The 27,124-nt window shown below is 39.4% G+C and overlaps 1 protein-coding gene across 1 annotated transcript; it reads right to left on the bottom strand.

The window, feature by feature from the left end:
* Positions 1-2,209: 2,209 nt before the first annotated feature.
* On the bottom strand, positions 2,210-18,302 carry QNG1 (Q-nucleotide N-glycosylase 1). Its single transcript, XM_058301592.1, has 4 exons — positions 17,712-18,302; positions 16,943-17,202; positions 12,776-12,971; positions 2,210-4,330 (listed from the first exon to the last, which is right to left on the bottom strand). Exons 1-4 carry the CDS (start codon positions 18,046-18,048, stop codon positions 4,098-4,100), a joined length of 1,026 nt encoding a protein of 341 aa, XP_058157575.1. The 5' UTR covers positions 18,049-18,302; the 3' UTR covers positions 2,210-4,097.
* Between the last annotated feature and the right edge of the window lie 8,822 nt (positions 18,303-27,124).

The following is a 27,124-nucleotide window of genomic DNA, read 5'->3' as shown; positions in this document are numbered from 1 at the left end:
CTTACAACATAGAGGCAAATCTTCATGACCTAGAATTCAGCAATGGGTTCTTAGATATGATATCAAAAGGATGAAACAATAGATAAATCTGATTTCATCAAAATTAAAAACTTGGGAAGCGGACCTGGCCACGCGGTTAGGGCGTCTGTCTACCACGTGGGAGGTCCACAGTTCAAACCCCGGGCCTCCTTGACCCACGTGCAGTTGGCCCATGCGTGGTGCTGATGCACGCAAGGAGTGCTGTGCCACGCAGGAGTGCCCTGCCATGCAGGGGTGCCCCCGGTATAGGGGAACCCCATGCGCAAGGAGTGCACCCCATGAGAGCCACCCAGCACGAAAGAAAGTGCAGCCTGCCCAGAAATGGCGCCGCACACACGGAGAGCTGACACAACAAGATGATGCAACAAGAAGAAACACAGATTCCTGTGCCGCTGACAACAACAGAAGCGGACAAAGAAGAACACGCAGCAGATAGACACAGAGAACAGACAACTGGGGCAGAGGGGGTGGGAGGGGGAAGGGAGGGGAAAAAAAATAAATCTTTTTTAAAAAATTAAAAACTTTTGCACATAGAAGGAAATTATCAAAAAGTAGAAAGACAACTTTCAGAATGGGAGAAAATAGTTTCAAAGCATATACTGAATATGGGTTTAATATCCAGAATATATAAAGAACTCTTACAACTCAACAACAATAAAATAAACAATCCAATTTACAACGAGCAAAGGATTTGAACAGATATTTCTCCAAAGATTTTAAAAATGGCCAAAAAAACCCCCACATGATAATATGCTCAACATCATTAACCATTAGGGAAATGGAAATTAAAACCACAATGAGATACTACTTCACACACATAAGGATGGCTATTATTATAAAAACAAAAAACGTGGTGGAGAGGGTGTGGAGAAGCTGGACCACTAGTGTATTGCTAGTAGGAATGTAAAATGGTGTAGCTATTGTAGAAAGCAAAAGGGCAGTTCCTTTAAAAAGTTAAATATAGAATTACTATATCACCTGGCAATCCCACTTCAAGATATATACCCAAAGAGAGTCAAAACAGGGTTGCAAACAGATACTTGTACAGCAATGTTTATAGCAGCATTATTCACCATAACCCAAAGTTGAAAACCCAAGTGCCCACCAATAAATGAACAAAATGCAGTACATACACACAATGAAATATTAGCCATAAGAAAAATTGAAGTCATGAGAAATGCTGCAACATGGAAGAACCCTGAAAATATTATGCTCAGTGAAATAAGCAAGATGCATAAGGATAAAAATTATATGCTATAAGAGATGGCTAGAAATAGTAAATTTGCAGAGACAGAAAACAGACTAGAGGGTACCCAGGAGGAAGAGATAGGGGGGATGGGGGAAGAGAGGAAGGTAAAGAGGAAGGAGGGAAAAAATAAATTAAGTATCATTTCTGTATTTACTCATGTTAGAATGGCACAGTCACTATGGATGTGACTGCCCTTATTTAGTCACTGAAACAACTCTTTCTTCTCTTTTAAAGAACTGTCTTGTCCTAACATGTATAAGCCAAACATGGTAGCTCCTTATTAAAGCAGGTAAGTCAATACCATATTCATACCCAAACAATATTCGTTAGTGTAGCAGTTTGGTTATGAATTCCGAAAATAGATATTGGATTATGTTTGTAATCTAATCTGTACCTGGGCATGACTGAGTTATGATTAGGGCGTTGAGTCCCACCCACCAAGGGCAGATAAAAGGCATGGCAAAGAAGAGTTGAGGGTTTCTGATGTTGGAGTTTGATGCTGAAGACTTAAACTGGAGCCCCAGGAAGTAAGCTCACAGAGGAAAGAGAAGCCAGTCCCAGGAAGAAAGGAACCTTGAACCCAGAGAAAAGCAAGTCCCAGGAACAAAGGAACCCAGGAAGCCTGAACCATCACAGACATCAGCAGCCATCTTGCTCCAAATAGATTTTGGTGAGGAAAGTAACTTACGCTTTATGGTCTGCTATCTGTAAGCTCCTGCCCCAAATAAATACCCTTTATAAAAACCAACCAATTTCTGGTATTTGCATCAGGACCCCTTTGGCTGACTAATATAATCAGTTTTTCATTATAGAATTGTCATTTATTATAATTTATATAAAAAAGAAAATAATCTAATTTATTGTAAGTCTTTAAAAACTGTATGTGGTGAATTCTATTTTAATGAAATAATCCATTCCAGGTTTAAGAAAAGTTTTTAAAATCTTTATTCAATTCCAATGTAGTTACTCTGAAAAAAAAAAATACTAGGCAAAACAGATATCCTAAATTGAAAATCCTCACATACAAAGCCACTGTTATTACCAAAAAAATAGTTTAAAATACACTGTTAAGATTTTTACAAAAGCAACAGCATTAATACATCAAAACCTCTATCCTCTCTCTTTTATATCAAATGATGAGTGTATGTAGAAAATTACTATAACTTTAAAAAAGGTATAAATGGCTGAAATAGTATCACTGAAGATTGAGCGTATTTTATAAGATTTTTTTTAAAAGATTTATTTACCCACCCCTCCCCCACTGTTTCCACTTGCTGTCTGCTGTGTCTGTTCATTGTGTGCTCTCTGTCTGCTCATCTTGTTTTTTTTAGGAGGCATCAGGACTTCCCATGTGGAAGGGAGGTGCCCAATCGCTTAAGCCACATCAACTCCCTGCTTGTTGTGTCTCTCATTGGGTCTCCCGTTGCATCAGCTCATTGCATCAACTTGCTGTCTTGCTCGTCTTCTTTAGGAGGCACTGGAAACTGAACCCCATACTTCCCATGTGGGAGGTGGGCATCCAACTGCTTGAGCCACATCTGCTCCCCAAGATATGATTAATTTTAAGAAATCCGAGATTTAAAAGGTAAAAGCATTAAAAGTCCTTCACTATTTCTATTAACTATATGTCCACAGAAAGGGTAAATATGTTCAAAAACTAAACAAGCACATGATATGTTAGAAGAAAATTTTTAGCCTGAAACTGGGTAATCAAGTTTTTTGTTCCTGTTACCCATATCACCTTCTCTTAATATGAAAGCAAAACAGTAAGAAATGAAGTCGTGAAGCATATGACAACATGGATGAATGTGGAGGACATTATGTTGAGTGAAGCAAGTCAAGCACAAAAGAACAAATACTGTATGATTGCGCTATTATGAGCTAATTATATTGTGTAAACTCATGGAGTTAATAACTAGAATATAGGCCACCAGAAAATAGAATGAGGTTAGAGAATGGAAAGCTGAGGGTTAACCTGTACAGAATTGGTAAGAAGATTGTTTATCTTTGAAAATTAATTGAAAAAGTGAGCAGCCTGTCCAGGAATGGCGCCGCCCACACTTCGCGTGCCGCTGACAACAGAAGCGGACAAAGAAACAAGAGGCAGCAAATAGACACCAAGAACAGACAACGGGGCGGGGGGGGGGGATTAAATAAATCTTTTAAAAAAAAAAAAGAAAAAGTGAAAGCATAGTTGTAACATAGGGTTTGTATTTAGCAGTGCTATTCTGTGGGTATGACAGTGGTTGAAAGGGAAAGTCTAAGGTCATGTATATTACTAGAAGGAAAGCTAAAAAATGTAGACTGAGTAGCATAGTAAAACCTCATGTGAAATATGAATATGGGTAATATTATATATATAAAACTGTTTTTCTTTGAAACTGAAGAAATGTATGTTAATGTTACAAGATGTTAATATCAGGCACCACAAACAAAAAACCATTATGCTACGTGAAAGAAACCAGACATAGAGTACTATATATTGTATGATTTAATACATAAAATGTAGATATAAATCAATTTATAAAGATGGAATTAGATTAGTTGTTATGCAGGGCTGGGGAAGGATAGAGGGATTGAGAGGTGACTGCTAAGGGTGTGGAGTTTTTCTTTCTGGAATAATAAAATCATTCTAAATTTTTGTGGTAATGAATGCACAATACTGTGATTATAATACTAAAAGTCATTGACTGTACACTGTGGACAGACTGTATGGTACGTGAATGTATCTCAACGAAACTGCACAATACAAATGATTATATAATATAAAAATGCAGGGGGTTTTCTTTGGACCAGTTTACACTTTGTATCAATAATATATGCAACGTGTGCGATGAAATGGAATTCCTTTCATATCTTCCCTGTGATCACGGGCATAGTCCCATAGGTAATAATCCAAAAGAACAGAATTTATTTCACCACTAGTTTTTTCACCCTTTTTCTCAATAAGTTCCAGAAGACAATCCCGGATCAGCTCAACACACCAAAGCGAGCAGCCTCTGATTTCTACCTCTTGTCTATCCCCATATGAAAGCATTTCTCCTGAGAGAGAGAGAAAATCAGAACAAAAAGCATTAATACTCAATGAAATGAAATCTTACCCAAAACATTACTCCAGAACAAAATACATTATTTAAATAGTGCTCATTTTAAAACTGTAAACCTCAGACTTCATTTCATTTTTGGAAATTTAAACAATAAACTCTGGCATTAGTTCAAAGTTACAAGTTAAGTTCCACAAGGAGAGGGATGATGTTTGGTTTGTTTGTCTCAACAGTCCCTGGGTTATAGCAGGATATATAATGTCCAGCGTCTGTCCCTGCAATATCATTTAGGACAACTCCAAGTCCTGAAATCGCCCCTACATATCTCTTCTTCCCCTCCCTGCCCTCAGCAACTCCCATGGCCACTTTCTCCATATCAATGCTACAATTTCTTCCATTACTAGTCACCATAATTCTATAGTAGAATATCAGTAGAGTGTAAACTACAATATAAACTATTATCCACGTGGTGCAATAGTGCTCCAAAATATATTCACCAAATGCAATGAATGTGCCACAATGATGAAAGAGGTTGTTCATGTGGGAGGAGTGGGGTGTGGGGTGGATAGGGAGTATATGGGAACCTCTTATATTTTTTAATGTAACATTTTTTATGATCTATGTATCTTCAAAAAAATACGATTAAAAAAATGATGGGGGAAGGGGGTGGGGAGTGGGATACATAGGAACTTCTTATGTTTTTTAATGTAACATTTTATGTGATCTATTAACTTAAAAAAAAGATAATTCAAAAAATTTAAAAATTTAAAAAAAATTTTTAAAAAGCCCCTGGACCTTACATATACTAGTTTCCAATAAATATGTGTTAAAAGAATATATGGCAACCATAAATTTAATATTATGACAGCAAGATTACTGAATTACTGAAAGGAAGGAGTTTAAAATTGGATTTTATGCGAGGAAAAAAATACAATTGCAAATTTAGGGGGACTTCAAGCAGGCCCAATAAACAGCACCTCCCTTCCTCACTTGTGTAATGAACGCTGTCTTGGGGATGCCTTAGGTGCATGATAGAGAACCTGGGGAAATCAAAATTATTAACTTGAGCAGGAAAACTATGATCATTCTTTGGATTCCAGATCCTTTAGGACAGCTCTGCCTGAATACAGAACTTAGCTCGTACAGGTCTCCCAGTCTATTTAGTATCTATCCCCAGGGTATGAATGAACCTTCACAGTGGGCACTGGATGTGTTCTGCCATGAAGACTAAAGCAGGGCTTATTGACTCAAATGCCTATAAGAATCAGACAGACAGAGTAAATGAATAAAGCAGCCAGATTCAAACTGTGGTGAGCTATAAAGACTGCACTGCCCTGTCTCAGAGTAGACCTAGATGTTTCCATATTTCTCTACTTTTCAAAAGAAGTCAGAAAGTTTTATTATTTTTTTAATATAATTTTCAAGTGTTAGTAACAAATTAAGCATTGCCTAAAATACTGTTCACACCAAGCAAAACACATCTGCAGGCTATATATTGCACACCTGCTCTAGGGCTTCACAGTACTTGAGAGGCTCTGTGATCCACAGAGACATAGAGAAAAAAATGCTTCCAACCCCACCGGGTTCCACTGTCACCTGGGACCTCAAATAGTATTACTTATGCCCCTTTCCCCATTTCTCCCCCGGGTTTAAGCACTGGACAGTGAGGCAGGTGAAAGAACAGACTCTAACTGGTCCCAGATGCCAGCATACAAACCCATCCCATCTTCACTTCATATATGAATCTCAGTGCTCAAAGCTAAACAAGAGGAGGCAACTGTGGTAGACAATGACCACTGCCTCCTGCTCTTCATAATCTTGTGTAATGCTCTGCACTACCCAAGTCACTTGCTTCTAACAAATTGAATATGGCAGAAGGGGAACGTGACTTCCAAGATTAGGTTACAAAAGATTACAGCTTCAGTCTGGAATGTTCTTGCTTTCTTGCTCAATCTTGGATCACTCACCCTGGGAGATGCCAGCTGCCCTCTGGAAAGCCTTATGGGTGAGGGACCAAGGCCTGCTAACAATCCTAGGAAGAGTAAATTTGAAGGAAGATCCCCAAACCCAAGTAGAGCCTTTAGAACTAGAGATGTCAGCCCCAGCAGACAGCTTGACTGCAACCTTGAGACAATGCACCTAGTTAAGCAGCACTTAGATTCCTGATCCTTCAATACTAAGAGATAATAAATGTTTGCTGTTTTATAGGATGCTAAATTTTAGCATAATTTGTTACACAGCAACAGAAAATTAAAGCAGTGATGTATAGTATGGTATGGGGATGTGGACTTTGAAACAGAAAAAGGCCAAAACTATTTGAAAGAACTGGAAAGCATAGATTAGAGTGAAAGATGGTAACATGGTAACCATATTAGGCTTAAAATCCCTAGAATCATAGCAAAGAATCTAAATTTAGCCAAACTGCATTGTCAGTGTTTGTAACTGGCTAAGAAATATGCCGTGGCAAAGAGATGGGTTAGAGAAAAGTGAACAGAAATCTGGAAAGGACTTCCAAGGACTGTCCTGGAGAAATCCAGAAGAGAAATGGAAAGGAATAGAATATAGCACATCCTCGAATTTGGAAGAAGTATCACTGAAGGCCAGTTAAGAAAGATCCTACTTCCCTTAAATGGAATGTAGTCAAGTTAAGGTCTGAAATGTAGTCAAGTTAAGGTGGGACCTTCCATAATTGGAAGGTAGTCCAGCCAACGTGGCTCGACCATAGTGCAGGGCCTGCATATAGTGCAGGGCCTGCAACCACGAGGAAACATTCCTAGGGAAGTGGGGATGTTTGTATCCATGTAAAAGGAATCCCTAGGGGGGAGTGGATGTAGCTCACGTGGCTAAGCAGCTGCTTCACATGTATGAGGTTGCAGGTTTGATTCTTGGTACTTCCTAAAAACAAAACAAACAAAAGAAAAAACCAACTCTCATTGGGGAGAAGTTGTAGTTTAGTGGTTGAGCACCTGTTTCCCATGCACGAGGTCCTGGGCTCAATCCCCAGTACTTCCTAAAAAACAAAAAAAAATAAAACAGAATTCCTAGGGCCACAGGTGCATGCCCAAGAGAAGAGGCATGCTCAGAAAGGATCATGGAGACCCCATGCTTTGGCCTGGAGCTGTTCTCTAAACTCCATCATATGGATAAGCCCTGAAAAAAAGCACTCCCATAGGTCAAACAGCAAAGACTGGGAACGGTGTTTTCTTTTTCACTTTTTTTTTTGGTGTTGTTTTTAGCTCCTGGCATTCCAAGAAAGTTCTATCATAATATTACCTAGATACAACCTTGTGGAACAGATGCCTCAGAGTCTAAATTTCAACAATAACACTTTAAAATATCAAATTTTTCAGGTTTAAACAAAAGGTTAAAAAACATACAAAGAAACAGGAAGTGACAGCCCACGCAAAGGAGAAGGTTAAAACCTTAGAAACCAATGAGAGGAGGATCAGACCCAGGACTTTAAAAGACTTAAAAAAAAAAAAAAGTTCCTAAAATAAGCTCAGATAACTAATGGAAAACATGGACAAAAAACTAAAGGAAATCAGGAAAATTATAGGCGAACAAAAAGAGAATATCAATAGAGACAAATTATGAAAAAGGATCCAAACAGGGCTGAAGACCATAGTAGCAGAAATTTGAAATTCCTGTGACAGTTGGAAGTTCTTTTATGAGTATCAAAAAGAAAAAGATTATGTTTTTGAATTAATCCATTCCTGTGGGTCTGAGACCTTTTTTAACTGGACTATGTCAGTGAGGCATGACTCAAGTTGAGTCTCTGCCTTCTCATTAGAGCTGATATATATGGAGACAGAGAGAGAGACACACACACACACAGGAAAAGGGAGCTATGCCATATTTGATCCTGCCATGTGAGAGAAAGGCTACAGGTTCACTCACAGCTAAGCTCGAGAAGCTAAGCTGCAAGAAGATCAAGGAGTTGAGGCCCAAGGAGTCCTAACTGATTCGCCACAGCTGGGTTCAAGGAGAAAGGAGAGAGAGGCCAGCAGACCTGCCATCTTGCCTGACTGCCATGTGGCAGGACACGAGGATCAATACTAGCTAACTTTGGTGAGAAAACATCTCTGATAGTGCTTTGATTTGGACATTTAGTAGCCTTGGAACTGTAGGTTTTTACCCCTAATAAATTTCCCATTATAAAATCCAACCCATTTCAGTACTCTCCATCAGCAGCCTTGTGGCAAACTTAGACAATTCCCTAGAGACCCAATTAAAAAACATGAAAAAGGCTTGAATAGACATTCTCCAAAGACATACAAATGGCCAGAAAGCAAATAAAAAATGCTCAACATCATTAGCCATCAGGCAAATGTAAATCAAAACCACAATGAGATACCATTTCACATCCATTAGAATGGCTGCTATTAAAAAAAAAAAAAAAAGGAAAATAAGTGTTGGAGAGAAAGTGGAAAAAAATAGGACACTTCTTAATTGCTGGTGGCAATGTAAAATAGCACAGCCACTTTGGAAGACAGTGTAGTGGTTCCTCAGAAAGCTAAGAATAGAACTACCATATGACCCAGCAACCCCATTACTAGGTATATACCCAAAAGAATTAAAAGCAGGGGCTTGAATAGATATCTGCATACTTATGTTCATAGCAGCATTATTCACAATTGTCAAAAGATGGAGGTAACCCAAGGGTCCATCAACTAATGAATGGTTAAGCAAAATGTGGTATATACAGACAATGGAAAATTATTCAGCCATAAGAAGAAATGAAATCCTCATAGAAGCAACAATATGGATGAACCCTGAAGACATCATGTTAAGTGAAATAAGCCAGAAACAAAAGGACAAATGTTGCATGAGCTCACTGATTTGAAACAATTAGAATAAGCAAAGTCATAAAGTCAGAATCTAGGATATAGGTTACCAGGGGACAGGGTGCGGATAGGTAAAGGGAAGTCACGGCTTAAAGTGTACAGGGTTCCTATTTGAAATGATGGAAATGTTTTGGTAATAGATGGCAGTGATGGTAGCACAACATTGTGAATGCAATTAACAGCACTGAAATATATATTTGAATATGACTAAAAGGGGAAATGTTAGATTGTATATATGGTAAAATAAAATTTTTAAAAAAAATATGGAACTATACCACACAAACAATGAACCCTAGGTTAAACCATGGACTTTAATTATTAGCACAATTATAAAAATATACTATCATCAACTGTAACAAATTTTCCACAACGCAAGGTTGTTGTCGGTGGCGTGATATATGGGAATCCTGTATTTTATGCATGATTGTTTTGTAACCCTATGACCTCTCCAATTAAAAAAAAAAAAGTTCCCTAGAGAAGTTTGACAGCAAATTGGAGCCGGCAAAAGAAAGAATCAGTGAACCTAAAGATATGACGAGTGAAACCATCCAGTCTGAGAAGTAGAAGAAGGAATGAAGAAAGGTAAACAGAACTTGAAGAACCATCAAGTGCACCAATATACACATTGTGGACAAGAAGTCAGTGGGAGGACATAATTAAAGTGCTGAAAGCAAACAACTGCCAACCAGGAATTTTGTATCCAGCAAAATTTTATATACTAAAATATACAAAACGGTCTTTAAAAAATGAGGCATGGGAAACGGATGTGGCTCAACTGATAGAGCATTCCACCTACCATATGGAGGGTCCAGGGTTCAAACCCAGGGTCTCCTGGCCCATGTGGTGAGCTGGCCCACATGCAGCAGTGTTGCGTGCAAGGAGTTCCATGCCACACGGGGGTGTCCCCCACACAGGGGAGCCCCATATGCAAGGAGTGCGCCCTGCATTGGGCCGCCTGGTGCAAGAAAAGTGCAGCCCTCACAGGAGTGGTACCGCACACAGAGAGCTAATGCAGCAAGATGACACAACAAAAAGACACAGATTCTCGGTGCTGCTGAGAATACAAGTGGACACAGAAGAACACACAACAATGGGGGGGAAGGGTAGAAAAACAAATAAAATAAATCTTTAAAAAAAAAATGAGGCAGGTGGAAGCGGATGTAGCTCAAGTGATTGAGTGCCTGCTTCCCATGTACAAGATCCCAAGTTCGATTCCCAGGACCTCGTAAAAACAAAACAAACAAACAAACAACTTGGGAGAGTCAGTGAGCTCAGTGGTTGAGTATCACCTTTCCACATATGAGGCCCAGGTTAAATCTAAAAAAAAAAAAAAAAAAAAAAAAAAGAAGTAGGCATTGAGACATTCCTAGATAAATAAAAACCGAGGGACTTCATCACCACTAAACCAGTCCTTCAAGAAATGCAAAAGGGAGTTCAGCAGATTGAAAGGAAAGGCCAGGTACATGGGGACCTCATATTTTTTAAATGTAACATTAAAAAAATAAAGACAAAAAATAAAAAATAATAAAAAATAAACATTAAAAAAAAAAAAAGAAAGTAAGGAAAGGCAAACAGACAAGTGACTGAAGCCACTTGAACAAATAAAGATCTCCCATATATAATGATGTGGGTAAATATAAATATCAGTACTGTTGCATTTTTGTTATTCTACTTTTTACTTCCTTCAAGATCTAAAAGGTGAATGTATAAAATACAATGATAAATCAATGATTTTGGACTTACAATGTATGAATATGTAATTTATGACAAGAACTACAAAGGGGGGGAGGAATAGAGGGGTATAAAAAGTAGTTTGTTTGCTATTAAAATTGTTAAGTTGGTATTAAAGCAAATGAGATTGTTATGGATTTAGGATGTTAAATTTAAGACCCATAGTAACCAAAAAGAAAATACTTGAGAAAATGCAAACTCATAGAGACAGAAAGTAGGGTACAAGTTACCAGGGATGAGTGGCAGGGGCAATGGGAAGTTAATGCAAAATGATTATAGGGTTTCTGTTGGGGATGAAAGGAGAGTTATAGTAATGGATGGTGGTACCGCAACACTGTGACTGTGATTAATCCCACTAAAGGGTATGCTTAGGAGGGGCTGAGATGGGAAGATTTATTTTGTATATATGTTTCCACAACAAAAGGAAGGAAGAGAGGGAGGGAGGGAGGGAAGGAAGAAGGATGGATGAATGGGTGGATGGACCTAGAGATAATGACAATTATATACAATTCATGATCCTGGACAGGATATAAGCTTGGAGGAGAAATGTCTCCAAGGCATTGTTGGGATATAAGAAAAAACTGGAATATAGAATGTAAGCGTGCATCAATGTTAAATTTCTTGAACTCGATGACTGCATTTAACGTGATTACATAAGTTAATATCCTTGTCTGCAGGAAATGTACATGGAAGTATTATGTGTTCAAGAAATATGATGTGTGCTACCTACTTTCCAATGCTCAGAAGAGAAAGAAAGAGAGAGAGAATGATATAAATGTTAATGGCAAATGTGGCAAATTGATAAATTGGTGGACTAGGTATCTGGTGAGAGTAGGGGTATGCTGGAATTCTCTGCATGCTGTTTGCACTGTTTTTGCAACTGTCCTTTAAGTCTAGAAATATTTCAAAATAAAAAGTCTAATGCTTAGAGATAGGAATGAGCAGTGTATACATGATCTGAAAAAAAAGACCAGCTGGATATGGCTATGTAAAACCATAACAGGTAAATGTTGTCCTTTTCAAAGGTATCCAACAATTAATGACCCAGGAAGTGAACATTACCACATAAAATAACATGCTGTTTCTTACATGAGGAAACAGGGACAAACTGAACTGCCTGAGGCAACATAACACCTGGTAGAACCAACCATAGGAATAATGGAACTGTGTTATTTTGATCTTCAGAGATTTATATCTATTTCACAAGAGAAAATAATTCAATCATAAAAGCCACTTTCTTATAAAAAAAAGAAAAAAGTAGCAGAAAATACCACACCGATTTGAAAAGTCACATGTTAGAAAAATGGTACAATTTCTCTAATGTTTAAAAAACAAAAGACTAATTTTCACACAATCTCATCTCAACCCAATTTACCTCTACTCCCATTCTTGAGAACCAATGATCTACTCCAATAATGGTGAATAAATAAATCAGGAGAGTGAGTGACTTGTGCCTGATAAACCAGTGGCAGATTTTGAAGTCTCCTAACTCCAACTCTAGTACATACTACCCATATCTCAGCCCACCCTTTACATCACAATGCGGTGTGCTCTTCAGCTTAGCACTCTTCAAATAAAAACTTTATGAACTGGGATAGTGTTTGTACACCTTCACATAATATAAATTTAGACCTCATTTTATTATTAGGCTCTGGAATTAAACATGTTCAAATAGAACACTTTTCCACATATCCATATTTCACAGTTAAACAACAAAAAAAGCAATTTTCCCATACTTTAATTGCTCTTGCATTTTTCTTTAAATATACTTTCAACAACAAATAGTAAAAGCAATGGAGACTGTTAACAAAACTAAATGGAGATTCAACAGTTCATAGTATAACAAAGAATTAATTAAGGCTACAAACCTTTGAGAAGCTTCTTCAGTAGTTTATCAGAGTATTTCAGAGCCCCAAGATAAGCAAGAACCTGAGGTAATCTATAGTCAGCAAACATGGTGATACTGGAGATGTCCTCAAAGCAGCCATCGCCTTTTCCTTCTAATACACTCCATGTATCTGCCACAAGGATTTGGGCCCGTTTATAAAAAGAAATCCTCTTTCCCTGATAAATGAAGAACATATAAATGCTACCTGGGTATCTGAAAACTTGATGTATGTTATACAAAAAAAAGGCACACAGAGAGGACTTTTTTTTTGAGAGCAGATAATCTTTCTTACTTGGCTGGTAAAAATTTACAGTTTTTTACAGGGGAGGAAAAAAGGTCTAGAAGCATTAAATTATCTATATCACTCCAAACTTCCTATTTTTTCAAGGCACATAAAATATAACTTACGTAATCAGGATACTATTTAGTGTTTCTTTTTCAATGGCATTAGTTCATATACATATTTCTATGCCGCACCATAAGCCAATGGTTTTTTTGTTGTTATTTTTGAGGTCCATGGCTAGGGACTGAAACTGGGACCTCATATGTGGGAAGCTGGTGCTCAACCACTAAGCCACACTGCCTCTGCTGAGCTGGTTTTTTCATTTGTTTGCTTGCTGTTTTTCTGTTTTTAGGAGGCACCAGGGACTGAATCTGGGACCTCCCATGTGGGAAGCAGGCACTCAACCGCTTGAACCATATCCACTCCCCAGATTATTATTAACAGCTAGATCATATTACTTTTGGAAGTTTCTTAAATTATATATCTATTAAGACTTTGATTACGATAGAAAGTCACATTAATTGTATAAAATACAGAAGAGTATAAAGAAGAAAATAATCATCCCTACTCTCATTTCTGAAGGTAATCACGTTAATTTTAACTGTTTCAAATAATAGGATTAAATTAAATTTATGCCAGAGATAAATACATAAATGATAAAGAACCAGAATAAATCAAGTCTACCAGTTTTTAAAATGTCAAAGTTAATATGTAAGTCCATATCCAAGACAAACCAAACAACTACATTTTTACATGAAAGAAACAAATTCAACCAAATGTTGTAAGATGATGGATTATAATTTAACTCAGGAATACTCTGAAAAACTACAAATGAAGATGAGTACAGGCTATGAAAAAAATATGACAGATAAGTACAACCTATTCCTAGTTCAAATACCAATGGTAATTACCTCAAGTCATCTTTGCACAACTGCTTATCTGCTAAACAGAAATAATTGATATTACTGGTTCCCAAAATATACCCTGACCACCTTGAAGAACATTTTAATAAATAACATGAATAACTAAATAAAAAATGAAATTAAATTCCTCAAGCAACATCTAGAATAGGAGTTCTATAAGAAAATAATATAGATTCCTTTATTTACAAAGAAAACATCAATGATATTCTGTCCTAATGAGAAATAATCTAACATTAAGGTATATCTATTGATACAGATTTGGATCTACTTTTACCAAGTAAATTTTCTAAGGCCATTATTAAGAAATTCAGGATCTTGTTTCCCAGCCAAACACACATGCTCATTTTTCAACATGATGTAAAGTCTATAAATTAAAAATAGTGCTGGGGGAACAAATCACCATTGAAAAGCATCCTTACATAATGCCATAAACTTATATCTCAAATCTATCCAAATACAACAACCTGGCAATGATTTCTCTATATAAACTGAACTTCCATATGCTAACCAGGTTTCTAGTTCAAGTCTAGTTAATAAAACAGTAACACATTAAATTTATAAAATCTGAAGTATCAAACACAATTATTATACTATAAAGTTTAATACAACAGATAGAAGTTATATTTGCTATATTTAATAAGATTCATAGAGCAAAATGAAAAACCTAGGGACCAAAGTTATATAACAAAATCAGTGCTTGATCTAAGAAAATTGTAAAGATTAGATCACAGTATAATTTAAAAAGACAAACAGAACAAAAAATACAATTCAAGTGAGGAATCTAAAAATAAATTCAAGTTACCTATAAAATGTTTTCTTAATAAGCTGATTATGGTTTTAATAATCAAATTATGGGTCTCTAAACTATTAGCTGATGTCACTAACCTATTAACTGATATCACTGAAAATACTAGTAAATTCCAAAATAATTATTCTCTATGCATTCTGTAATTTGCTTTGTAAATACATTTTCAAAATTGTACTTTGTAAAAATAATCAGTTAAAAACTCTACAATGATGAATTAACTTTCGTCAACAAATTCTTCAATTTGTTCATATTTAACATGAACAAACAGAAAGTTCAAAGACTACAAATGTTTTAAGAGTGAATAAGGGAAGCGGATGTGGCTCAACTGATAGAGCATCCACCTACCATATGGAAGGCCCAGGGTTTGATCCCCAGGGCCTCCTGACTGGTGTGATAAGCTGGCCCACATGCAGTGCTGCTGTGCACAAGGAGTGCCATGCTACATAGGGGTGCTCCACACACAAGGAGTGTGCCCTGCGTGAAGAAAGCGCAGCCTGCCCAGGAGTGGCGCCGCACACATGAAGAGCTGACTTAGTAAGTGACTCAACAAAAAAGAGACAGTTTCCCAGTGGAGCTGGATAATGCAAGAGAACGCAGAAGACCACACAGTGAAAGGACACAGAGAGCAGACAACGGGGCGGGGGGGGGGGAGGGGACACATAAATAAAATAAATCTTAAAAAAAAAAGTAAATAAAATGTTACCTAATGGAATAACATTAGGTATACATAGATGTTAGAGTAAACATGAATGCCTAAGGAAGCAGATTAGTTAATTAGGACTTTTACTTATTGTATATTCAAAATCAGAGTCACCTAAAAAGCATTAAAAAAATTTTTTTTTTCCCACTTTCTTTTACCTATTGAGTAGAATCTTTGAGTGTGGGGCTTGGAAATACATCTTAATTTTAAGCTTTCTAAATGATTATGGGGCACAGCCAGATTTGGAAACCACTGGTCTAAATCCATAAATTAAAATTTTCTAACTCTATTAATTTGTTCTTATGTCTAAAAATGAATGATAATCTGAGCAAATAAAATATTAAAACAATTATAACTGCCTTTGTACCATGGAAGCAAAGATGAGAAACAGAACCCTGATGGCATTTGAGTCCCTGGTCCTGGAGGTTCTTGAATCAGTTATACCCCTGCCCCCACCACCCATTTAAAAATTTCACTTTCTGCTTAAGCTTTTTTCTAATTGTGTATTGGTCACTTGAAACTAAAAGAATCTTAACTGACATCCATAACTAGGTTTCTCAGTGACAAAGCAGAGAATCGAAAGGCTAGCTATTTGAGTAAATGTCCTTAGTGAAACTATTTGACCTCTTAGACTTTGGTCCTGGTATGCAAAAAAAGAAAACAATGCTGCTAATCCTTAGGTCTCTCAGAGCTGTCCCATGGCTCAAAGGAAAATGTGTAAACACCTTGTAAATCAGAAAGAGTGATGTGAACAATATTACTGGCAATTTTAATTGTCGAATTGTAATTACAGGATAAGTTTTAAATTTTCCAATTTGTTATATGTACTCATTAACTTATTCAGTAGATTTACATTATGTGATTCCTCTGAATTTGCTTTCAATTCTGTGGCAGTTAAAATACACAGTGATAGAAAGAATTTCTAAACGAATTTTACAAAAACCAAATCCAGGTGCACATTGGGAGAATATTATAAAAATGGCTTGTATCATAAAGCAAATATTGTTAAAGTATATTGTGTATGATGAAGAAGACACGTACATTAGAACTTGGTAAAAAAAGACTTTTTACTAGAGACTAGATATTTAGCATATATACTGATTTTCATCTAATGAAGTAAAAATTTTGAAGTACTAAAAGAACCTCATTATTCCCCAGTGACATCATATGGAGGGTCCAGTGTTTTTTAGGTTTGAAACACTTTAAAGTACAAAGGAAAAGGGACAAAAGTCAAGAATAAATGAAATATACCTAATTAGACAAAAGATGTCTTTGAAATACTGTTTAATTTTGTTCTTTTTTGTCCTTTCTTTGTCCACAGGGAACATAATTCAAATTTTAAGTTTTTATTCTCAAAAGTAGTACCGGAAGTAGGAGAGTTAACTCTGAGAGAATAATTAAGAATTCTAAATCCCCAACAGAAGGCAACTCACCTCAAACTGAGTCGCATCTCTGTAAGAAGGAAAGTTTTCAACTATCAGGTGCAGTAATTTCTGTGCGCTTTTTTCACTTTTTCGGACACAATTAAGAAAAGAGCCTTCAAACTTTTCAAGCAGAATTTTCCCGGTTTCATTGAGAATCTTATGCCTCTCTTCTATCAAGGGCATAGGAACTTCTGTGTCAGAACGGAGTACATGCCGAACCTGTTCCAGGGTCATAGTGGCATAATATGAGGCACTAGTTATCGGTATCCCTTCAGGGAGAAAAAAAAAAAAAAATCAGAGGAATAATGTCATACTTTTATCTTCATTAGACCCATGTTTTTACAACGTACAATTAATATGAAACCAAATTATGTTACAGGAATGCACCACATATGAATAATAATAAATCAGAAGCAGAACCTTTATTTTCTATTTCTGTACTTAGTAATCACTTCTAACAAATGCAATATTACATCAGATGCATTTTCACTGCGTAAAATGTTCCCTAATACCTGTTCCTTTGTCCTTGAGGTGTCATCAAAGTGGTATTCTTTAGAAATCTGCCTTTATGCTTATGCTGTAATAATGGCAAACATGAGGATCATTTCCCACTGAATAAGGATTCAACGTCAGCCTCTTCTCATAGAGCGGCAGGCAGTGAAGAATTGCAGGTCCGCCTTATTAAAACATGATTCCATCTCCCAACCCGCTCCTTGGGACCCCGACTAAACTGAAACCTCAAAGGCTGCTGGGTCCGACGGAGAGAAGAGGCACTAACCTTCGTCGAGGGCTCTGTTGATCGCGGCGCACAGGGACCAGTACCCACTATACGTTCTCCCCCTGAACCCCACCAGACACTTGCGCTCGTCGTGCTCCGACCAAAAGGAGAAATTGAGCGTGTCTGCCACGAACACCCAGTTAACCGCGGCCTCGTCGGCCGCTCTGGGATTCAATTCGTGAAGGTCCTTCCACCCCCCTACGAGCAGCTCCGGCCCCGAGGCCTTTGCGAGCAGAAGCTCGGCGACTCTCCGCACGCCTCCGCCGTCGACGACCACATCCCGACTGTTTTCTGCAATGAATTTTGCAGATTCCTTGGGAGTCAGGAGTGCGTACATTCTGTCCTATCCTTTTGGGTTTGAGAAACGACGTTTGCGACCGCTCAGATTCTCTTCCCCCAGTGTGAAGAGTGACACGTCCTTCCAAAGCGGGGCTAAGTCCAAGGTCCCTCTGCGCCTCGCCGTTCCGCATCCACATTCCGCGCTCGGAAGCAGCCACCCGGGGGAGGACAGCGCAGCGGGAACCCCGGGAAGGCGGGCCGCGCGCCAGTACCAGGCCCGGAGGCACTTCCGGGAGAGCAGCCCGCCCACTCTCGTCCCCGCCCGCCTTCCGTTTCCGAGGGCCCCTGCGGGCTTGACCCCCCGCCGCCGCCATTTTGTTTCTGCTCCCACTGCCTCGGTCACACCCCCGGTAGGAGGTAGATGCAAACTGGGGTCCGCTGCCGTGACCCGGCGCTCGACCCCTCCAGCCCGTGCTTCGCTTTGCCTTCATCCAGCTCCTGCGCATTCCTCTCGCCAGAGGGAGAAACGTGGGCGACACGCCCTCCAGCTCCCGAGTCCGCTGTTGGTCTCGGTGCGGGGGGCCAAGCCACCCCCAATCTGCGTGCCGGGATGGCGGTTCCTGGGCAAGGCAAGCGCAAGCCCGCTCTCTGCCTCTGCTCAGTTCCTGGCCCAGTTAGAAACCGGATGAATGTTTAGGTTTAGTTAGGACTTTGGGAGAATTGGATGAGGAAGTGTATTAAACTGTTGAATTAATTTCATGTGCTTGGAATTGTGCTGAAGCACTGAATCTTATTTAGTTAATGATAAAAGTGGCTTTTATGATCCCCGTTTTGTCCCAATTTCGGAAGTGAAGGCTGGTAGTTCAGTGATTAGCCCCAGATCACAGCGAGTGTCTGGGCTGGGACTGGAGCCTGATCATCTACTTCTAAGCCAGGAGCTCTTTCTAGGAGCCCGGCTTACCAATGCTAACTATTCGGTCGTCAAGTAGTGACCCAATAAGAAGAGATTCATAGAGGAAATACTTTTTAATAGGAGGAGTAAATTTAGTGATGATCAGAATTTGGTGGTCAATTTTACTATGAAAGTATTATAATACTTTTATAATACTCAATATAAGAGTATTTTTTTCCTCCATTGGAGAGTAAATCTCCATGGATGACATAAAATACACCTTTGGAATCACGTATTAAAAATAATCATCAGTCAGATCTCGTCATCAGCAGTAAAACATCTACCCAGGGCTTGGAGGATTTGGAACTTTTAAGCTTGATATCTGTGCCCCTAGAGAAGCAGAACATCTTCATCCCTCCAGTTTCTTCATTTAGTAAGAAAAAAGAACCGTAAGGACTATACATTGATTTTTCCAGGAGAGGTCACTAGTACCTTAATATGGTTGTCAAATAAATGTACATCTGTTGGCTAGAGATTTTTCCTTTGAGCCCAGGAGTTGTTAAGTTTGGGGAGTCAAAGAAATTGATGAGCAAAACACAACAACAACACATATCAATCAACGAAAGAATCCTAGATGTTAAGTAATGAGGGCTATTTCATCCTCTTACTGAGACTTTTGACAGAAAAAAAAATCAACCTGAGTTCCTACAATGTTTGGGGTATTGAGTTAGACACTAGGAATTATGTTTTTAAAAGTATAAAACATGCTTTCCTCTCTCAAGGAACTTGTAGTTGAGATGAAGCATAAACTTTTCTTTTAAGTATGTGTACAAGATGCTGGAAATATTAACATATAATGAATTCTCTACATACCCAACATCCATTCCCCTCTTCCTCTTTCCCAACAAAACCCTAATGTTGTGCAGGAATCCGTCTCTTACCCACAGTCTATGTAGTTCAGTAGCTGGTGTTTGGGGGTGGGGGTAGGGGGGGTTTTGGTTTAAGAGTAATATACCCTCTTGCCAGGGACTGCTTTAGAATCATGCATATCCCGCAGAGCTGCTCAAGGGGTTGCAAGAACAGGTTTCCAGGATGCCTTCAGGAAAGTATTTCCTCAATATTCCAGAACTTCCAGAAGTGACTTGTGTGTCTTCTGGACCTGGCTGAACTTGAATGTGAAGGGAAGACTGGAACTGCTGTAGTCATTTTGATGGCAACCTGAGTATAAAGCCAACACATGCAAAAGAATAGCAGAAAAATGGACCTGCAGTAATAGGATTACATCAACACTAACATTAGTCTGCCCTACTTTTAGATTTCTAGTTATGTGAGCTAATAAACTTCCTTACTGTTTAAAGCAGTTTTGATTTGGATTTTCTGTGACTTGCTATGAAAGCTTCCTATCTCCCACAGGGAGCAAATTCAAGCATTGTGTCTGATATCTTGGGTGAGAAGGAGACAATGACACTGTCTTTCAAGCAATGGAAAACCAGACAATCGTGACTCAAACAAAAAGGGGACTGTTTTTCTTATATAGTAAGTCCAAAATTAAGTACTCCAGGGCTAGTTATTTGAGAATGTCAGCAAGGAACTAGACTCCTTGCTTTCTGCCTCACCATCCCTAGCATGTGGCTTTTGTCTTTACAGCTGTGAGATGGCTCCACACCTATAAGCATTGTGTTCACAGAAAGAAGGAAGAATATAAAGAGGGCAAAGGACCAAAGGAACATGCCAGCTGAGTATGTTTCTTTTGAAAACCTTTTCCAGAAACTGTACCCCATAGGTATAGAGATCATATGAGGTCACCCATGATCTTGAAGAGAAGATCATGATTTTGAAGTCATGATGATCTTCAAAAACTCTAAATAGTTCCTAATCTTGCATTTTAAAGGTTGACAAAGGAGGGAGGCATGATCAATGATGTTCTGTCCCTACCACTTTTTCCCCTCCTGAACTGTTTCCAAGTTAGAGTATTTCAGTCATAAAGAGAGCCATCATTTTGAATATCTAAATTAAATAGTCAAGCACTTGGCAACAGTTAATTGCAACATTGGCTAATTTCTGTCATGATAGGATATAGCAGACACTTAAAGAATAGAGGGTTAAGAGGTATTCTTGAGGAGAAAGTTGCAAAAGTTGGCTACAGCCATGGTCAGTCAATAGACATTGTTAAGAGGGAAGCAGTTGTTGCTTAAGCAGTTGGGCACCTGCCTACCACGTGGGAGGTCCTGGGTTTGGTTCCTAGTGCCTCATAAAAAAGCTGAACAAGACAGCAAGCTGATGCACCTGGCTGGCATGGCAAGCCGACACAAAGATGATGCAACAAAGAGACACAATGAGGAAACAATGAGAGACCCAACAAGCAGGAATGGAGATGGCCTAAGCCATTAGGTGCCTCCCTCATGAGGTCCTGGGTTTGGTTCCCAGTGCCTCCAAAAAAAAAAGATGGGCACACAAGAAACAGACAGAGAGAGCAGACAGCAAGCACAATGGGGGGGGGGGGGGAGAGGAGAAATAAATCTTTCAAAAAAAATAGCCATTGTTAGAGAAGAGGCTGGTAGTTTCTCATATCTGCAGAAGTTCAGCAAGGATTTATTTCAAGGAATTTGCTCACATGATTGTAGGGGCTGGCAAGTCTGAAAACGAAAGGACAGACTAGAAATTCTTGAGCAAGAGCTGATGCTGCAGAGACTTGAGGATAAATTTCTTCTTCCTCAGGATAATGTTAATTTTGCTCTTAAGGCCTTCCAACTGGAAAACAGATGTGACTCAAGCGACTGAGCTCCCACCTACCACATGGGAGGTCCCAGCTTCTGTTCCTGGCGCCTCCTAAAGAAGACTAGCAAGACAGTGAGCTGACACAACAAGATAACGCAATGATACAAGAAAAACATGAGAGACACAACAAAGCAGGAGTGGAGGTGGCTCAGGTGATTAGGTGCCTCCCTCCCACATCAGAGGTCCCACGTTTGGTTCCCTGTGCTTCCTGAAAAGACCAGCACACAACAGACAGACACAGCAAATGCAAACGAGGGGGTAAAGAGAAAAAAAAATCTTAAAAAAACAAAACTGTACATTTGAAAAAAAGGCTTCCCAGCTGATTGGATGAGGCCCATCCATGTGATTAAGGGTGATCTCCTTAGCATAAAGTCAACTGATTGACTACAAAATACATTCATAGCAATAACTAGAAAAGTGCTTGATTGAATTGCTGGGTCTTAGTGCCTAGCCAAGGTGACACATAAAACTAACTATCAGAATTATCCAGTCACTTTGGTGACTGGCTGCTCAGGAAGTCAGATCCCTTCATCATGAAGTGTGTGGCACTTTGTTGAGATCTGGAAGTGGAGGGAGGAACCAGAAACTCAAGGCATGTTGCTGATAGGCCTGGATACTCCATGACAGCCTTGAGGTAGGGCCCAGCACTCTAAAAATCACAGGTTAGCCCCAGATGACATAACTATGAAGGCCCAAGTGTCATTGGTTGACAGCAGCAGCAGCACCTTAGCTGGAAAGAGCATCTGTCACCCATACTTGGTTGCTGCCTTCCCTGAAATTAGCAATACTGCTTGTACAACATAAACTTCTTAAAGCAAAAAGAGGTTTATGATAGGTTATGAAAGTGCTTACAGGATGGAAGGGAAAATTGGGGAATCAGATTCATAAAGCACAGAAATCAGGCAGTTCTAGAGAGTACTGAGAATAGAAACTGCATGCAGGTTTCTTCTACAATTGCTGCCGAATAAACTAATCATTATAACTGGCTTGCGTCATTGTGCTCAAGATTCAAATCCCAGGAGCAGGGATTTCTGTCTCATCAAGTCTACATACAATGGGGGAAAAACTCCAAAAGGAAAAGTGGGAAAAGGGGAAACTGATGCTGTGTTGTTAAAAAAAAAAAAAAGCCCATTAAAATTCACCCCTTTGGTTATCAGTGCGCAAACATACTTTTATTCCCATGCATATATTTTGAAAAATACCTCTGCCTAACAATGCAGTTATTCCTCATAAAATAAATTCTCCAGAGGGAAATAACCCTTCTTGGGAGGGAAATAACCCTAAATCTCATTAGTTATTATATCAGAGATCCCTGGATGATGAACATTTCTGCTTTTGCTCCATCTCATCTGTCTTAGATCAAGTCCCTAGATGCATAGCTGAGCCAGGGATTCTTGTTCAAGTAATTCAGTGGAGGAGTGCTCTCAGGTGAAGGAGAGTGAGGGTAAAAGGAGGAGCAAGAGAAAAGTAGTCAAGCCATGATGTGCTCTGAGCTGAAGAACATGTCAGCCTGATTCTACAAAGATTTCTGGAGTCCTGTACACAGAATTTTTGCCACTTTGACACATAGGTATGAAGAAATGATCCAGAAAAAAAGGTTATCTGATCTACCATGTCAAGGAAGGCCCCAACACAAGTGGGATCACCTCCACAAAGAATTTGTGGTTTTATAGCATTAATCTTATCTCCCTTGCTGCTATGGGAATTTTCCAGGGCTCCCCAATTCCCATATACTCTAACTGAGCTCAACTTTCCCATTTCCATTGATGGCAGGAAAATCATGTAAACTTTCCAGGTTAAAGTAAGTTGGTCTTCCACATATTTTTTTTTTTTTTGCAGTTATTTTATAACTTTATTTGATGATCATCTCTTAGTGTTCATCTACATTGAGTACAGGTTTTTCAAAGTGGTGACAGGTACATAGGTGTATTAGTCAGCCAAAGGGCTGCTGATGCAAAATACCAGAAATCAGTTGTTTTTTGTAAAATGGTATATGTTTTTGGGGTAGAACTTACAGTTACCAGGACATAAAGTGAAAATTACTTCCCTCACCAAAGTCTTTTGCCACATGTTGGAGCAAGATAGCTGCCGAAGTCTGCCGGGTTCAGGCTTCCTGGGTTTCTCTCTTCTTAGGGCTTGCTTCTCTCCAGGCTCAGGTTCCTCTCATCCTGGGACTTGCTTCTCTTTCCTCAAAACCAAGCTCCTTTGTATGCTCACTTCCCAGGGCTCCAGGTCAAGACTGCAGCATCAAAATTCCAGCATCAAAGCTCCAGTTCTGCCCTTTGTCATGTCTTTTATCCGAGTCCTTATGGGGACTCAAAACCCTGCTGACATGACCCAATCAAAGCCCTAATCATAATTTAATCATGTCCAGGTACAGACCAGTTTACAAACATAATCCAATATTTCTTTTTGGAATTTATCAATAATATCAAACTGCTATAATAGGTAACCAATGTATAGAACTTGTTTGGTGAATCTTTATCCTTATATGTTTTCTAGACAACCCAACACAGATTCGGTATGGGACATTCCTTATTCCGTTGGCCCAGTCAGCTTTGTTGAGGCTGATGTCAATGTGCACCTCTGGCGTTTCCATCTACTTCATGGCAGATTTCCAGATCTGAGTGCCCGAGGTGCATGCCTCTGGAAGCCCACTCCACGGATGTACTTGTGAATGCTGATGGTTGGTAACCCCTGGTCACCACCTCGATGATGGCAGAATGGCCCTTTTCACCACCCTTATTTGTAGGAACCATTCTATCTGGACCAAGTTGGTAAGGAAAAGAGTGAGAGATTATCTTTTCCATTTTATTTTTTTTTAAAGATTTATTTTTATTTATTTAATTCCCCTCCCCTCCCCCGGTTGTCTGTTTTCTGTGTCTTTTTGCTGCATCTTATTTCTTTGTCCGCTTCTGTTGTCGTCAGTGGCACGGGAAGTGTGGGCGGCGCCATTCCTGGGCAGGCTGCTCCCTCCTTCGTGCTGGGCGGCTCTCCTTATGGGTGCACTCCTTGCGCGTGGGACTCCCCTATGCGGGGGACACCCCTGTGTAGCAGGGCACTCCTTGCGCGCATCAGCACTGCGCATGAGCCAGCTCCACACGGGTCAAGGAGGCCCGGGGCTTGAACCGCGGACCTCCCATGTGGTAGACGGACGCCCTAACCACTGGGCCAAAGTCCGTTTCCCTATCTTTTCCATTTTAAATGGTCTTTAAATAAGGGAATATTCCCTTCATTTAAAGGCCGAACTCCTTATTAGGGATGTTTATTTGAAAGCTTTCTCTTTTACCTCCACCTTTCCAAGATAATCTTTTGGATGCAAAGAAGGCTTAGGTGTTCTCTTGCTTTGGAGGAAACAGCCTTTGGTGACCATGCTGTCTGACCTCTAGCTGAGTATGTAATCTATCTACTTAGTGTCTCAATTTTGACCTCTGCTCTACCCCCCACCCTCATTAGTTATTACTGAATGATCTAAGTTAATATAACTGGTGGTCTTTTCTTTCACACATTTACCCCTTTTATTTTTTTAGCATTTATTTTTTATTGTATATTTTGAAGATACATAGATCACAAAAAAATGTTACATTAAAAAATAGAAGCAGTTCCCACATACCCCACACCCCACCTCCTTCCTCCCACATCAATAACCTCTTTCATCATTGTGGCACATTCATTTGGTGAATACATTTTGGAGCAGTGCTGCACGTCATGGATTGTAGTTTAATTGTAGTTTACACTCTCCCCCAGAACATTCAGTGGGTTATGGCAGGATATATATGGTGGTCTTTCTTGACTCTGACATGTCCTCCATCTGTCCCTGACTATACTACCTTTTAACATTGCAGTATCGATGCCTTTCACCATGGTGACCCCATGGCAAATGCATAGCCCTCAACTAGTGTGAGTCAAAGGAAGTTCTGTGATGTGTTTGTGTGAGGTCTCAGATGCTGTCAAAACCGGCATCTATTTCTCCTGTGCCTGACTACCCCCATGTGGCCACAGGATCACTTTGCAAGATTTTCTCCTAGCGCTCCTAAAAACCTTGGGCCCTTTTCTTTTGCCTTTCTCCTCAACCTAAAAGGGTTCTTGCTCTCTCACTGCTCGTACTTCATTTGCCCTGCCCCAGGTTGAACTCTAGGGAGGTCTCTAAAAGGACCCAGCAGGGCCCTTCTACCCTACTCTAGTTCTCTCCAAATCTATTGGCAGGGCTTTTCCTACCCATTTGATCTGCTAAGAAGATCAATTATATATATGCTTTTTTTTCCCTATTACCCTACAGACCTCTTCGTTCTAGGGCAGCTGGATCTACTCTCCCATGAAGCCTGGATTTAATGGTAGAAAGGATTCAGGGGAAGAAGGCAGTATTTTGTATGAGCAAAAGGAAAAAAAATTTTTTCAGAAAGGATTTTCAAGTGTGATGTTCAGGCTACTGTACTTTCTCTTCTCCCACAACTACAGGTGCAGGGCTTAAGGGATAGAGATGTGTTTCAGTAGAGGTGAAGGCTACTAGGTGAGGACAGGAAATCTTTACCCGTTCTGGACATGAGAGGCTGTTTGAGGTTATGAAATAGCCCACATGCCAGTTTGCAATTCTGTTGCTAGTGCCAGTTACTCAGCAAATAGAAGCTTCCCCCTACTAAACATTTGCAGTTTATATTTTCCAATGTGTATTTGCACATACAACCACCCACCCGGACTCAGATTAGTTCCACACTTTAAACACATAACTGCCCAGAATGCCCCTCCCTCCCCCCTCCCCCGCCCAGTTATTGCATTCACTCCATTTTCTCAGGCCCAATTTCTTCCTAGACTGGGAGGGAGGCCAAGCATGTGTGGATGACATCCATTCATATACATAAGTTCCAACAATGCCTTTTTGTTCCTTCAAAAGCAATTAGAGGACAGTATTTTGAGTCCCAACCACCTGGGTCAAGAAAAGGGGATTTTCCTATTTCACTCTATAAGAAATGTTCCAAACATGTCTGCAAATGTGTGCATACACTTATGTACATGTATACATTTTTTGACTTCTTAAACGTATTTCATATGGCTCCTTTTCACAATAGCTTGACCATTACTTGTTTTCACTCACTCATGACATGCGAAGGGCTGAGCCTGGCATATGTCAGGAACATTTGATGAGTTAATAAAAAGCTATGTAAACATATTTCTGGTTCTTACTACACATTGCTATTAGAATGGCCCTTAATCTGTTACAGTGAGTGGGGGAGAATGATGAACTGGTTAAATAGGCAGACCTCCACCCCCTCCCCTTCATTTAGTAGAGCTGAACTATTCATGGCCCAGGAATGTGCTTTTTAAGCAGGACCCCTGAGTGAATCTAAGCTTCAGATGCTTTCCATGAGCTCAGAGCCACTATCACATATCAAAAAATTTGTTTCACTTCAATCTCACCAGCAATGGGCAAACCTTGTCAAAGAGTCAGCTTTTACTATGTATTCCA

The sequence above is a fragment of the Dasypus novemcinctus genome, chromosome 8 (assembly GCF_030445035.2).
Source record: "Dasypus novemcinctus isolate mDasNov1 chromosome 8, mDasNov1.1.hap2, whole genome shotgun sequence".
In the NCBI taxonomy this organism is placed as follows: domain Eukaryota; kingdom Metazoa; phylum Chordata; class Mammalia; order Cingulata; family Dasypodidae; genus Dasypus; species Dasypus novemcinctus.
The sequence above is the reverse complement of the archived record's forward strand: the minus strand, read 5'-3'. Positions and strand labels throughout refer to the sequence as shown.

Excerpts from the sequence above, each read along its gene's own strand:
- QNG1 (XM_058301592.1), bottom strand. The coding sequence starts at position 18,048 with ATGTACGCACTCCTGACTCCCAAGGAATCTGCAAAATTCATTGCAGAA. Across the intron at positions 17,203-17,711 it reads CAACAGAGCCCTCGACGAAG|GGATACCGATAACTAGTGCC; the intron begins GTTAGTGCCTCT and ends TTCTCCCTGAAG. Across the intron at positions 12,972-16,942 it reads GAGATGCGACTCAGTTTGAG|GGAAAGAGGATTTCTTTTTA; the intron begins GTGAGTTGCCTT and ends TTCATTTATCAG.